The following is a 15,637-nucleotide window of genomic DNA, read 5'->3' as shown; positions in this document are numbered from 1 at the left end:
TCTGCCTTCTTCTACACCCAGCCTGCCTGCTGCTGCTACTGTTACTCAGAGGGCTGTGCACAGCTGCTTGGAGAGGAGAGGTGGTACTGAGCTGGAAGTGGGAAGCTTGGATACAGAGTGGGGATGTGTGATATGTGAAATCAGATCTCTCTACTGCCGCTGCTGATGGTGATGATCATCTAGTCCAGCTCTGTTTAGGGTGAATATCAGGAGTTCAGGGAAGTGCGGTCAGCAAGCTTTGCCGCATTGTCAATTCCCCTGCATTAGTCACTTTCTACATTAACACTTGTCTTGCGTTAATAATGAAGAATCTGCTGGGGAGAGAGATGAAGGCTTGATTTGCAATGGATAGTTATCATTGTCTTCTCCATTGAGGATATCGGAAGCTCCACTGCTGTATACATTGATTATAATATTATTACTATAAGAATAGAGTGATAATAGAATAATTATTGATTATTATTATTATTTTTTTTAATTGTTATTATTATTATTTTATTCTCAACATGATTGATGACCAGGATCTCATTGCTGGAACCAATGAGAAACTTTACATGTTAAAATGCATATTTAATTCTATTTATATAGTGTAGGTGGAATATTGTGCCTGTGTGCTTTTTTTATTTTATTTTTTCTTCAAGCGGAAAGACTTGTTTTAAAGCAATTTGCGTGCATTACTTAATGGCTTTATACACCCAGCGATCTACAATAAATTGGTAAACTGGAGCAAAGTATTCTGTTGTATTGTTGCTTGCTTCTTGCAGGATCCTGTAAGTGCATACTTGAAAAGCTGTCAACCCTTTGCTGGGCTCGTACATGCAAAATTAAACTACGTACAGTATGCTAGAGTGGAAGCAATTTCTGATAGAACACTGAATGACTTCAATCAATCATCTGGGGATAGATTCCATGGAGCTTTGATAGCCAGTTTTCTTTCACTGAGTCTGTGCTTGCAGAAGGCTCTGTTCAAGACTGTTACTGGATTTGTTAGCTCCCATTGTGTTGAACTGTGCAGCCTGGGCATGCTGAGGGGTAGTGATGGTATTTTACAAATGTTTATTCAGACACCACTTCTGCTCAGTGTACTTTGTTTGGCTGGATAGTTTGGAATTCAAGCTATGAAACTAGTTCCATGTATCTGAAGATGTTCTTCAACTCATCATTACTACTGGCAACATTGTGACGTTTGAGCTGGCAACAAATTCTGTTTACCTTCTTTACAAACACTGTTATTAATGAAAACACCTAGTTTTGATTCTGACGTCTGCATGCTTATTTATTTATAGGGATGGTCACTATTTCCCTAGAAGCAGAAGACATATATATATATGTGTCACATTAGGAAACCACCCATATTCAAGAAGTAGTTGAAGAACAAGTTTGAAGAATTTGATGGCTTCACTTAGAAGAGTCAAAATCTTGTTGGTATTGAACCTAATTGCAGTTGCTGGATTTGTCCTCTTTTTGGCCAAGTGTAGACCAATTACCGTGAAAGGTGGAGAGTCTTTCCATGAAATCCATCCAAGGTCAGAAGTCACCAACTTAAGTTCCCTTGGAGTCAACCCAATTCAGGAGGCTGTGCTGAAAAGGCTTTCCCTTCTGGAGGACATAGTCTACAGACAGCTAAATGGTAGGACAACAAGTGAAATATGTCTGCTACAATAAAGTTTGAGAACATATTAATATTTAAAGGAATGTCTGTAAAGCATTGGACATATTACTATAAGTTGAAACTCGACATAGCTTAAAAATATCTTTAGTTATAAGCTGGTAATTGGGGTCACATTTGTATAATATGGGTTATCATTGATATGATACATCTCTGCAACATATTGTTTAGTAAATCTTCTATTCTGTAAGATATGTCTTCACTCAAAGTCTTTATTAAGTATACTTCATTGCAGTAAAAATAAATTGAGCTTAATTTAGTAAAAGTAAAAATGGGTGAACTGGTAAAGTATTGCTAAATTGAATAATGTGTCTGGTTTATTTACAATTTGTAACTATTTTGTTAATATATCACAAATGAATTGTAGCCATCTGTTTGCAAAAATGAAATTTTGATTGTAAATTGAGCATCAAATTGTAAACTTAGGCCACAATAACTGAGTTGGCAACATTTTTTTTTTACTTTCCTTTAGGAACCTGCTATGATATTCAACATTTTGCAATTTGTTATTCAAATTTCTTATTAGTCATGGTTTAGTAAATAAGCTCTGAAATCTAATTATCTAGCTATGAGTGAGGATAATCATATAGGGAACATATCAAACAAATGTGGCCATAGATTCCTGTATACATTGATATGCATTATTATATATTGTATTATTATATTAGCATACACATATGGTATCCTTTACTATTTTCCAAGGTAACTGTGCCCTTAAAGCAGACTTGGATAGTCTGTTTTTAATATATTTCTTATTTTATTTTCTGTATGTAACTTGTGTTTCATTCCTGACAGTGCGTCTTATCCTCTTATTTAATTATTAAAATTAGGGTCATGTTTCCTCGTGGGCTTTTCTTTCTAGTATCTCAAGGAGACTGTCAAAGGGACTATCCTGCTATATAACTAGGATGAAGCCTGAGGTCAGCCAAAACTTAAGCTACACAAGTGTGTTATAAGATGAAGGAAGGCTAAGCCACCCATAGCTAAATATCAGCCTGTTGTTGCCAGCAAATAGAGAACCCCATATGGTAATCACATGCCTACATTTTATTACTATAAAACAAACAAAAAAAAAACCATGATGCATATGATTAAAAATGCAACATGTAGAAGCAACTATGATTATTTTAGTTTCACAAAAATAACAGGTCAGTACTTTTCCTTTGAGAATAGGCAGTCTGTTCTTTTCCACCTTCTAGACATTAATACCTTTCCTGCAAAAAATATATGTCCAGCTAATTCACTGGTGAGTTCTCAAACACACTTAAGATAAACATGCAATATATCTGTCTGGACATCTCTAGTGCTAGGTATAGAAAGCCCATGTTATCACCATTAACATCCATCATGGTTTAACTAATATAGTTCAGAGGCCTGAACATGTATTTGAGCTTGTGATCTCTGTTATCAAAATCTCAGTACAAAATTAGTGATATTCCTCTTCATGGCAGGACTAATATAATAGGAAGATCAAAGGCCATCCTGACATCCATCTGTCTGCTTTAGTTCCTATGTATTTTCATTCAGTAATATAAGTATATGACTGTTATGACATGCAGAGTGCAGTGTAATCAAGGCTAATTTGATTCATCCCTTATATTTCCCTGTGCTTTCCATTTATCCCATGTTTTGACACTTAACATTTCACAACTTCCCTGTATACTTTACTGTTTTAGTTACTGAACACACTGCATATAACAATCTTAACTACATTATGCTAAATATCATTTTATGTTCAGTTAATTGAAGTACTGTGTTAATGGCTTTTCATTTATTTTGCAGTATGGAAGCAAGCTGTATTTTGTATTAGCTAGATCTATTATAATGGAAGTATGTTTCCGCTGGTACTATGAGAATGAAAATACATTAATATTGTCTATACAATGTCTATACAATGTGTACAGTAAAATATAAATGGTGTAATGAGCACACATGCACATATGCATGTGCACACAAACACTCACTCTCCACAAAGTCTTCATACATATTGGCTGTATGCAGCAGCTAAAACAGTAACATGCACATCATTTTGACCACAAATATATGTCAGTGATTATATCTTTACAAAGTCCAGTTTGAGTGCTAATGCTAGTTTTTTTTTTCTCTCATTATAAGTAGTAGAATGTCTTATCTATTTTATATTAATTATTCATGAATATGAATGTTTATATTTATAAGAGCACAAGGAAGAATTTTTAGTATTTCGCCAAATAGCAATTCTGTTATCTGTATTTCCAACTTTCATTTTCTTCTGTAAATGTACATGTAGTATTTGGAGTGGTTATTGTTAGTTCTTTATTTAGTCACTTGAGAACCTTATGCAGAGATTGTGTTAGAAGACCGCAAACCACAAAAGTTAACTAAACATGTCCATTAAATTAATTCTGCATGTAGATAGAATTGAAACTGACAAGTTAGTTTTGTTAATTTTTCTGGGTTTGTTCATATTTAGTTATATCAGTAATAATATGTTATATAGTCCTCTGTTTTAATAAGTATGCTATTTAATTATTTGACCAGTTTAGTAAGCATTTATTTGACTAGTGCATTCCTCTTCCCCTTCTGTGCTTGCCCCCTCTGTTTCTGATAATGTAGAAAGATAATAGCACAGGGGATGTTACTGTGTTATTAGAGGTATATTTCTAGCTGTTCATCCAGTAGTCCACCAAGGATTTCTATCTCAAAGCTAATCCCCTTTCCTTACCGAGGTAAAAGGTGTGCACATGTTAAAAACAGAGCTGGACAAATCTGGTAAATCCCCAGATGTTGTAGAACTACAGGTGTCATGATACTTTCTGAGCCTTTAGAACAGTGTTTTTTTTATCGTGTGTACCCCATGGCAACTATTTCCATAAATTGTATCCCTCATATTAGCAAAATGTTTGTAATTAATATAGTTTCTGTTGTTTTAAATTGATCAGTTTTTCTCTGCCAAGGCTCTCCTCCTTCTCCTCTGCATCTGGCTCCCCCTGCTCCTCCTCAGCCCTAGGTGTAATATATACGTACATACAGTGCAGATACACACACTGACACACGTGCAGATATACAGATATAAACACTGACACAGATACAGACACACATATACAAACACTAACAAACATGCGGATGCACAGACACACAGATACCAACACTGACATACAAACAGACACACAAGCACTGACGTACATACAGATAAAGACACACAAACACTGGCAATCATGCAGAAGCACAGAGACACTGGTAGACAGAATGAAACACATACAGTTGCACAGACAGACTGATACACACATTAACACATAGGCAGATACACAAATACACACTGATGCACATGCAGATACACAGACACACACTGACACACATGTAGGTACAGACTGACAGATAGTGATGTCACGAACATAACATTTTCCATTCGAACCGCCATAGACTTCAATAGGCAGGTGAATTTTAAAACACACAGGGACTCTTTCTGGCCACAATAGTGATGGAAAAGTTGTTTGAAGGGGACTAACACCTGGACTGTGGCATGCCGGAGGGGGATCCATGGCAAAACTCCTATGGAAAATTACATAGTTGATGCAGAGTCTGGTTTTAATCCATAAAGGGCATAAATCATCTAACATCCCTACATTGTTTGGAATAACGTGCTTTAAAACATCAGGCATGATGTTGTATCGATCAGGTAGTGTAAGGGTTACGTCCGCTTCACAGTGACAGACCAAACTCCCCGTTTAACGCACCGCAAACAACCGCAAACAGTCCATTTGCACAACCGCAAACTCCCCATTTGCACAAGGTTGGATACCAAGCTAGCCATGTCCCGTTCCTTGTCCTCACTGATGTCATTGAAGGTATCTTCCTCCACCCAGCCACGTACAACACCAAGGGTCCCCGAAAGGTGACAACAAGCCCCCTGTATTTTTTTTTTTTTAAATGTACACTACTATTACACCAGATATGAGTTGCACTGGTGTGACACTGTGCCCTGGCAGGCCCTGAAACGCACACGTGTGAAGGAAACTGACTGCTATTATTTCACAGTCAAATTTCTAGGTTTTTTTTTTAATGTACACTACTGTTACACCGGATATGAGTTGCACTGGTGTGACACTGTGCCCTGGCAGGCCCTGAAACGCACACGTGTGAAGGAAATTGACTGCTATTATATTACAGTCAAAGAAGTTTTTTTTTTTTTTTTAAATGCAAGCTATTGTGACACCAGATATGAGTGGTGGCACTGGGACCACCTTAAAAATATTGGATATCGCTAAAAATCATGATCTATATACTTTCTCTACAAACCTCTAAAACGAACCAAACTACTCATCCATCCACTATACCACTTTATCCCACCTAGAACTAGTGTCCAGTTAAAATACTTGACTCTTACTTACCCACACTCAGTCATGCCACACACATTTCACCACTACTCTCACTGAATCCCTCTGACTACGGCTAAATTCATCTTCTACATCAGAACATTAGTCCTAAGATTGGGTTGTATCCATGTCTCGGGTCTTTCATTTAGAATAGGGGCAGCTTCGGTCTCCTTCAACATTGACACTCCAGTGCATATTATTAAAAGATTGGGCAGATGGAAATCCTCAGTCTACAACTGATATGTTCCTCATCCTGAGAAAGAAATGAGGAAAGCTTTTAAAAGTTTGGCTTTGTAAATTTGATGCAATAAGTGTGTTTTTCTTTAATACCTTTTCCCCCTCTTTGCATGAACCCGATTTAATATATACAGGGAGTGCAGAATTATTAGGCAAGTTGTATTTTTGAGGATTCATTTTATTATTGAACAACAACCATGTTCTCAATGAACCCAAAAAACTCATTAATATCAAAGCTGAATATTTTTGGAAGTAGTTTTTAGTTTGTTTTTAGTTATAGCTATTTTAAGGGGATATCTGTGTGTGCAGGTGACTATTACTGTGCATCATTATTAGGCAACTTAACAAAAAACAAATATATACCCATTTCAATTATTTATTTTTACCAGTGAAACCAATATAACATCTCAACATTCACAAATATACATTTCTGACATTCAAAAACATAACAAAAACAAATCAGTGACCAATATAGCCACCTTTCTTTGCAAGGACACTCAAAAGCCTGCCATCCAGGGATTCTGTCAGTGTTTTGATCTGTTCACCATCAACATTGCGTGCAGCAGCAACCACAGCCTTCCAGACACTGTTCAGAGAGGTGTACTGTTTTCCCTCCTTGTAAATCTCACATTTGATGATGGACCACAGGTTCTCAATGGGGTTCAGATCAGGTGAATAAGGAGGCCATGTCATTAGATTTTCTTCTTTTATACCCTTTCTTGCCAGCCACGCTGTGGAGTACTTGGACGCGTGTGATGGAGCATTGTCCTGCATGAAAATCATGTTTTTCTTGAAGGATGCAGACCTCTTCCTGTACCACTGCTTGAAGAAGGTGGCTTGACTCCATCCTCAACCCGAAAAGGCCCCACAAGCTCATCTTTGATGATACCAGCCCAAACCAGTACTCCACCTCCACCTTGCTGGCGTCTGAGTCGGACTGGAGCTCTCTGCCCTTTACCAATCCAGCCACGGGCCCATCCATCTGCCCATCAAGACTCACTCTCATTTCATCAGTCCATAAAACCTTAGAAAAATCAGTCTTGAGATATTTCTTGGCCCAGTCTTGACGTTTCAGCTTGTGTGTCTTGTTCAGTGGTGGTCGTCTTTCAGCCTTTCTTACCTTGGCCATGTCTCTGAGTATTGCACACCTTGTGCTTTTGGGCACTCCAGTGATGTTGCAGCTCTGAAATATGGCCAAACTGGTGGCAAGTGGCATCTTGGCAGCTGCACGCTTGACTTTTCTCAGTTCATGGGCAGTTATTTTGCGCCTTGGTTTCTCCACACGCGTCTTGTGACCCTGTTGACTATTTTGAATGAAACGCTTGATTGTTCGATGATCACGCTTCAGAAGCTTTGCAATTTTAAGAGTGCTGCATCCCTCTGCAAGATATCTCACTATTTTTGACTTTTCTGAGCCTGTCAAGTCCTTCTTTTGACCCATTTTGCCAAAGGAAAGGAAGTTGCCTAATAATTATGCACACCTGATATAGGGTGTTGATGTCATTAGACCACACCCCTTCTCATTACAGAGATGCACATCACCTAATATGCTTAATTGGTAGTAGGCTTTCGAGCCTATACAGCTTGGAGTAAGACAACATGCATAAAGAGGATGATGTGGTCAAAATACTAATTTGCCTAATAATTCTGCACTCCCTGTATTATATTATTCACTCACTCACTCACTCACTCTCTGGGCCGGCCTAAGACATCATGCTGCCTAGGTCCAACCAGGGCCGGTGCTTGGATTTTTAGGTACATAGGCGAAGATGCATTTTTCCGCCCCCCTCCCCCCCCCAAAAAAATCTTCACCTATGTGCCTCTTAACCAGCCCATCTCCCCTCCCCGACCATTAGTGGTCCCTTCCCTGTCCCTCAGTGTTCTTCTCCCCTCCCCCCTCTTTTCCCTGTCTCTTGGTGTTTCTCTCCCATTCCCTCCCTGTCCCTTGGTGCACCCCACACCCATTTAGTGGTCACACTCCCCTTCCTAGTGTGCCTCCTACCTCTATTGTTGCATTGCCGAGCGGAGCAGATCCCCTAAAGGAGCTTCAGTTTTCTGTACCCGGCCGGACTGACAGGGAGTGCTGTCTCTGTGAGCACCTCCTGTCAGTCTGGCCAGGTACAGGAAACAGAAGCTCCTGTACCGCGCTCCGCTCTGCTACACTCTGTACACACTGACAGTCACACACTCAATGGCAAACACACAGACATCACTGACAGACACAGACTCATTGATCTGACACACACTCATTCATTGACACTGACAGGCCCACACTGATTGACACTCATTGACAGACACACTGATAGTCACACACAGACTCAATGACAAACATACTCTCACTGATTTGACAGACACACTCTCATCATACACTGACAGACACACTCATACACTCACATGCACACACACTCATACAATCACTCACAGACACACCCAGAGGCACTCATTCACACACACACACACACACACTCAGTCACTCACAGACAGACGCTGTCACTCACAGACAGACGCTGTCACTCACAGACACACACGCTGTCACTCATGGACAGACTCTGTCACTCACAGACACACGCTGTCACTCACAGACACACACTGTCACTCACAGACACACACTCTGTCACTCACAGACACACACACTGTCACGCACAGACAGACACTCACGCACAGACACACGCTGTCACTCACAGACACACACGCTGTCACACACAGACACACGCTGTCACTCACAGACACACGCTGTCACTCACAGACACACACTCTGTCACTCACAGACACACACGCTGTCACTCACAGACAGACACTCACACACAGACACACGCTGTCACTCACAGACACACAAGCTGTCACTCACAGACACACACGCTGTCACTCACAGACAAACGCTGTCACTCACAGACACACACACTGTCACTCACAGACACACACACTGTCACTCACAGACACAGACACTCACACACAGACACATGACATACATTCACTAATTATTTTAATAAATAAAAAATTTCCACCCAGCCTCCCTACCTGGTGAGCTGGTGTGGATGATGGATCATTCCCTGTGGTCCAGTGGGGCTGCTGGGCGGCGTGCGGCAGTGCTGTGATCACGCGCGGTGAGGGAGCTCTAATCTCACCGCTCTGCTCCATCGCGGGCTGTCAGCTGATACCGCGAGAGCCCGGAATATGACATCATATTCCGGCTCCCGCGTCATCAGCAGACAGCGCGCAAGGGAGCAGAGCGGTGAGATTAGAGCTCACTCGCCGCGCCTTATCACATCACAGCACTGCCGCGCCGTGGTCCAGATGGAGGCCGGCAGGATAATGTATAATAAACACAGGTTACTGGCTATTGGAGGATAATTTATAATAAACACAGGTTACCGGCTATGGGGAGAATAATGTATATTAAACACAGGTTACTGGCTATGGAGGGATAATGTATAATAAACACAGGTTACTGGCTATGGGGGGATAATGTATAATAAACACAGGTTACTGGCTATGGGAGGATAATGTATAATAAGCACAGGTTACTGGCTATGGGGGGATAATGTATAATAAACACAGGTTACTGGCTATGGGAGGATAATGTATACTAAACACAGGTTACTGGCTATCGGGGGATAATGTATAATAAGCACAGGTTACTGGCTATGGGAGGGGTAATGTATAATAAACACAGGTTACTGGCTATGGGAGATAATGTATAATAAACACAGATTACTGGCTATGGGGGGATAATGTATAATAAACACAGGTTACTGGCTATGGAGGGATAATGTATAATAAACACAGGTTACTGGCTATGGGAGGATAATGTATAATAAACACAGGTTACTGGCTATGGGGGGATAATGTATAATAAACACAGGTTACTGGCTATGGGAGGATAATGTATAATAAGCACAGGTTACTGGCTATGGGGGGATAATGTATAATAAACACAGGTTACTGGCTATGGAAGGATAATGTATACTAAACACAGGTTACTGGCTATCGGGGGGATAATGTATAATAAGCACAGGTTACTGGCTATGGGAGGGATAATGTATAATAAACACAGGTTACTGGCTATGGGAGATAATGTATAATAAACACAGATTACTGGCTATGGGGGGGATAATGTATAATAAACACAGGTTACTGGCTATGGAGGGATAATGTATAATAAACACAGGTTACTGGCTATGGGAGGATAATGTATAATAAACACAGGTTACTGGCTATGGGGGGATAATGTATAATAAACACAGGTTACTGGCTATGGGGTGGATAAAGTATAATAAACACAGGTTACTGGCTATGGGGGGGATAATGTATAATAAACACAGGTTACTGGCTATGGGGGAGATAATGTCTAATAAACACAGGTTACTGGCTATGGAGGGATAATGTATAATAAACACAGGTTACTGGCTATGGGGGGATAATGTATAATAAACACAGGTTACTGGCTATGGGGGGGATAATGTATAATAAACACAGGTTACTGGTTGTGGGGGATAATGTATAATGAACACAGGTTACTGGTTGTGGAGGGATAATGTATAATAAACACAGGTTACTGGTTGTGGGGGGATAATGTATAATAAACATAGGTTACTGGCTATGGGGGAGATAATGTATAATAAACACAGGTTACTGGCGATGGGAGGATAATGTATATTAAACACAGGTTACTGGCTATGGGGGGATAATATATAATAAGCACAGGTTACTGGCTATGGGGGAGATAATGTATAATAAGCACAGATTACTGGCTATGGGGGGGTAATGTATAATAAACACAGGTTACTGGCTATGGGGGATAATGTATAATAAACACAGGTTACTGGTTGTGGGGAGATAATTATTATTATTATTATTATTATTATTATTATTATTATTATTTTATTATTTATATAGCGCCAACAAATTCCGTAGCGCTGTACAATGGGTGTATAATGTATAATAAACACAGGTTACTGGCTATGGGAGGATAATGTATAATAAACAAAGGTTACTGGCTATCGGGGGGATAATGTATAATAAGCACAGGTTACTGGCTATGGGGGATAATGTATAATAAACACAGGTTACTGGCTATGGGAGATAATGTATAATAAACACAGGTTACTGGCTATGGAGGGATAATGTATAATAAACACAGGTTACTGGCTATGGGGGATAATGTATAATAAACACAGGTTACTGGCTATGGGGGGATAATGTATAATAAACACAGGTTACTGGCTATGGGAGGATAATGTATAATAAACACAGGTTACTGGCTATCGGGGGATAATGTATAATAAGCACAGGTTACTGGCTATGGGAGGGATAATGTATAATAAACACAGGTTACTGGCTATGGGAGGTAATGTATAATAAACACAGATTACTGGCTATGGGGGGGATAATGTATAATAAACACAGGTTACTGGCTATGGAGGGATAATGTATAATAAACACAGGTTACTGGTTGTGGGGGGATAATGTATAATGAACACAGGTTACTGGTTGTGGAGGGATAATGTATAATAAACACAGGTTACTGGCTATGGGGGAGATAATGTATAATAAACACAGGTTACTGGCGATGGGAGGATAATGTATAATAAACACAGGTTACTGGCTATGGGGGGTAATGTATAATAAACACAGGTTACTGGCTATGGGGGATAATGTATAATAAACACAGGTTACTGGCTATGGGGGGATAATGTATAATAAACACAGGTTACTGGTTGTGGGGGGATAATGTATAATGAACACAGGTTACTAGTTGTGGAGGGATAATGTATAATAAGCACAGGTTACTGGCTATGGGGGATAATGTATAATAAACACAGGTTACTGGCTATGGGAGGGATAATGTATAATAAACACAGGTTACTGGCTATGGGAGATAATGTATAATAAACACAGATTACTGGCTATGGGGGGGATAATGTATAATAAACACAGGTTACTGGCTATGGAGGGATAATGTATAATAAACACAGGTTACTGGCTATGGGGGATAATGTATAATAAACACAGGTTACTGGCTATGGGGTGGATAAAGTATAATAAACACAGGTTACTGGCTATGGGGGGATAATGTATATTAAACACAGGTTACTGGCTATGGAGGGATAATGTATAATAAACACAGGTTACTGGTTGTGGGGGGATAATGTATAATGAACACAGGTTACTGGTTGTGGAGGGATAATGTATAATAAACACAGGTTACTGGTTGTGGGGGGATAATGTATAATAAACACAGGTTACTTGCTATGGGGGAGATAATGTATAATAAACACAGTTTACTGGCTATGGGGGGATAATGTATAATAAACACAGGTTACTGGTTGTGGGGGGAATAATGTATAATGAACACAGGTTACTGGTTGTGGAGGGATAATGTATAATAAACACAGGTTACTGGTTGTGGGGAGATAATGTATAATAAACACAGGTTACTGGCTAAGGAGGGATAATGTATAATAAACACAGGTTACTGGCTATGGGGGATAATGTATAATAAACACAGGTTACTGGCTATGGGGGATAATGTATAATAAACACAGGTTACTGGCTATGGGGGATAATGTATAATAAACACAGGTTACTGGCTATGGAGGATAATGTATAATAAACACAAACACAAAAAAAAATAACAATAATAAAAAAAAATGAATGCAGCTTCAGAATTAATCTAAATTGTATGCTGTCTAGGAGGTGGTAGGATCTGGGAGGGAGGGTCTGCTGCTGATTGTCTGGAATGTGTCTGCTGACTGTGAGGTACAGGGTCAAAGTTTACTCAATGATGACGTATAGGGGGCGGACCGAACATCGCATATGTTCGCCATCCGTGGCGAATGTGAACACTCTGTTCGCCAGGAACTATTCACCAGCGAACTGTTCGGGACATCACTACTGACAGATACAAACACTGTCACACATGCAGATACATACACACAAAGTGCAAACATTGACACACATACAGCTGCAGAGACACACTGATACAAATACTGACACACATACAAATAACGACACACAGATATACACACTGACAGACATGCAGATACAGACACACATATACACACTGACACACATTAAAATACACACACTTACACACATGCATATGTACAGACACACAGATACAAACACTGCCACACATACAGATACAGATATACACTGACAAGGACACACATACAGATAAAACCACTGACACAAATACAGATACACATATTGACACATACAGATGTGCAGACACGCAAACACTGACACACATACAGATGTACAGATATATACAAACAATGACACATACAGATGCACAGACATACAGATACACACACACACACATACAGATGACACACACACACACAGATTCAGACATATAGATACACACATACAATTGCAGATACACGCATTGGCACACACAGATACACAAACTGACACACAGACATACAGATGCATACACTGAAACACATACAGATAAAACCATCGACACACATACAGATACAGACACATATACATATACTGACATATACAGATCTACAGACACACATACAGATGTACAGACACACAGATACAAACAATGACACACACAGAGATATGCAGACATACAGATACACACAATGACACATACACACAGATACACATAGACATTCAGATACACACACTGACAAACATACAGATTACAGATACAGACAGATACACATACTGACACATACAAATACACTGTAAATAGAAAAGGGAATTGGGGGCACACCTGGAAATTAGGTGATATTAAGTATCCTTATAAAATGTAAAACTATATTTTTATGTGTGTGCTGTTGCTTAATTTGTATTACATACAGATACACTGACACGCATACAGGTGTACAGACACCCACACACTGACACACATACACAGACATACAGATACACGCACAATGACACACACATAGATTCAAACTACATACATACAGATACAGACACCCAAAACACAGATGTAGGTTAACATTTTAGCCACCCTCCAGTTTCCTACATTTTGGGAACAGGAGGGTGGATTCTTCTGGCTGGGGCTAATGAAAGTTGAGGTTCTCTTACTGTCCACCCCAATCGTGGCTCATGCACCTCCTCCTTCTGCCCCACCTCCCCTCAATTGTGCTACTGGGTTACTCATACCACTGATTGGGAACCCCTGCTTTTGATTGACAAAGCATCATGGAAGTTGCAGTTCTGCAATATCTGGGGATCTACTGTTTGCTTAGCCCTTTGTTTAAAAAATATAAATACTTAAAGGAACACTATAGTCACCTAAATTACTTTAGCTAAATAAAGCAGTTTTAGTGTATAGATCATTCCCCTGCAATTTCACTGCTCAATTCACTGTCATTTAGGAGTTAAATCACTTTGTTTCTGTTTATGCAGCCCTAGCCACACCTCCCCTGGCTATGATTGACAGAGCCTGCGTGAAAAAAAAAAAAAAACTGGTTTCACTTTCAAACAGATGTAATTTACCTTAAATAATTGTATCTCAATCTCTAAATTGAACTTTAATCACATACAGGAGGCTCTTGCAGGGTCTAGCAAGCTATTAACATAGCAGGGGATAAGAAAATCTTAATTAAACAGAACTTGCAATAAAGAATGCCTAAATAGGGCTCTCTTTACAGGAAGTGTTTATGGAAGGCTGTGCAAGTCACATGCAGGGAGGTGTGACTAGGGTTCATAAACAAAGGGATTTAACTCCTAAATGGCAGAGGATTGAGCAGTGAGGCTGCAGGGGCATGCTCTATACACCAAAACTGCTTCATTAAGCTAAAGTTGTTTGGGTGACTATAGTGTCCCTTTAAGCACAGGGCTGTGCTTCTTAGTGCCATGTGTCTATCTTATCACATTTTTTAATTGTGAAGAGGCAAATGGGGAAGTGAAAGATATATATCTGCCTGTCTATCTTAAAACTCTATTTAGGGTAGCATTACATAAAAATAAATATCATCATCATCATCATTTCATTATGCTTCTTTACAAGTAAGGAAGCAAAACTTATCAAAAAGGCACCAGTCAAGTGAAATGGATACTAATGGTTGTGCGTATTAAGTCACGCATTCGACCTATAACTCTTAAAAATAGCATCTTAGCATGGCTTTCCAGTAAATTGAACTAAATTTTGATTACTACTAGGTGAGCTGTCTTTGTTGATATATGCTCTGTGGATGTTTGTTCTAAGAATTCACTGCTGATGGTCAGGAAATATTGATCAGAAGGCTGTTCTGTTGTAGTCCAGAGTATAATGATGCACTCATCCACTTATTTGAAACTTAACCACTGTCTTCTATACATTCACTCTGCAGTTAAGACTCGAGGTGTATTCACTAAACAGAGAGCTGTTTTGAGTTAAGAATCGTCTTATAGATAGGAGAGTAGA

At 39.5% G+C, this 15,637-nt stretch overlaps 1 protein-coding gene across 1 annotated transcript in view; it reads left to right on the top strand.

The window, feature by feature from the left end:
- Positions 1 to 498: 498 nt before the first annotated feature.
- The window catches only part of GALNT17 (polypeptide N-acetylgalactosaminyltransferase 17), a 690,917-nt gene continuing 675,778 nt past the window's right edge, over positions 499 to 15,637 (top strand). Inside the window, exon 1 of the mRNA XM_063457373.1 lies at positions 499 to 1,630. Within this exon, the coding sequence (XP_063313443.1) occupies positions 1,393 to 1,630 (238 nt within the window). The 5' untranslated portion in view covers positions 499 to 1,392. The remainder of the gene's footprint in view (positions 1,631 to 15,637) is intronic.

The sequence above is a fragment of the Pelobates fuscus genome, chromosome 1, assembly GCF_036172605.1.
Source record: "Pelobates fuscus isolate aPelFus1 chromosome 1, aPelFus1.pri, whole genome shotgun sequence".
In the NCBI taxonomy this organism is placed as follows: Eukaryota; Metazoa; Chordata; class Amphibia; order Anura; family Pelobatidae; genus Pelobates; species Pelobates fuscus.
The sequence above is the reverse complement of the archived record's forward strand: the minus strand, read 5'-3'. Positions and strand labels throughout refer to the sequence as shown.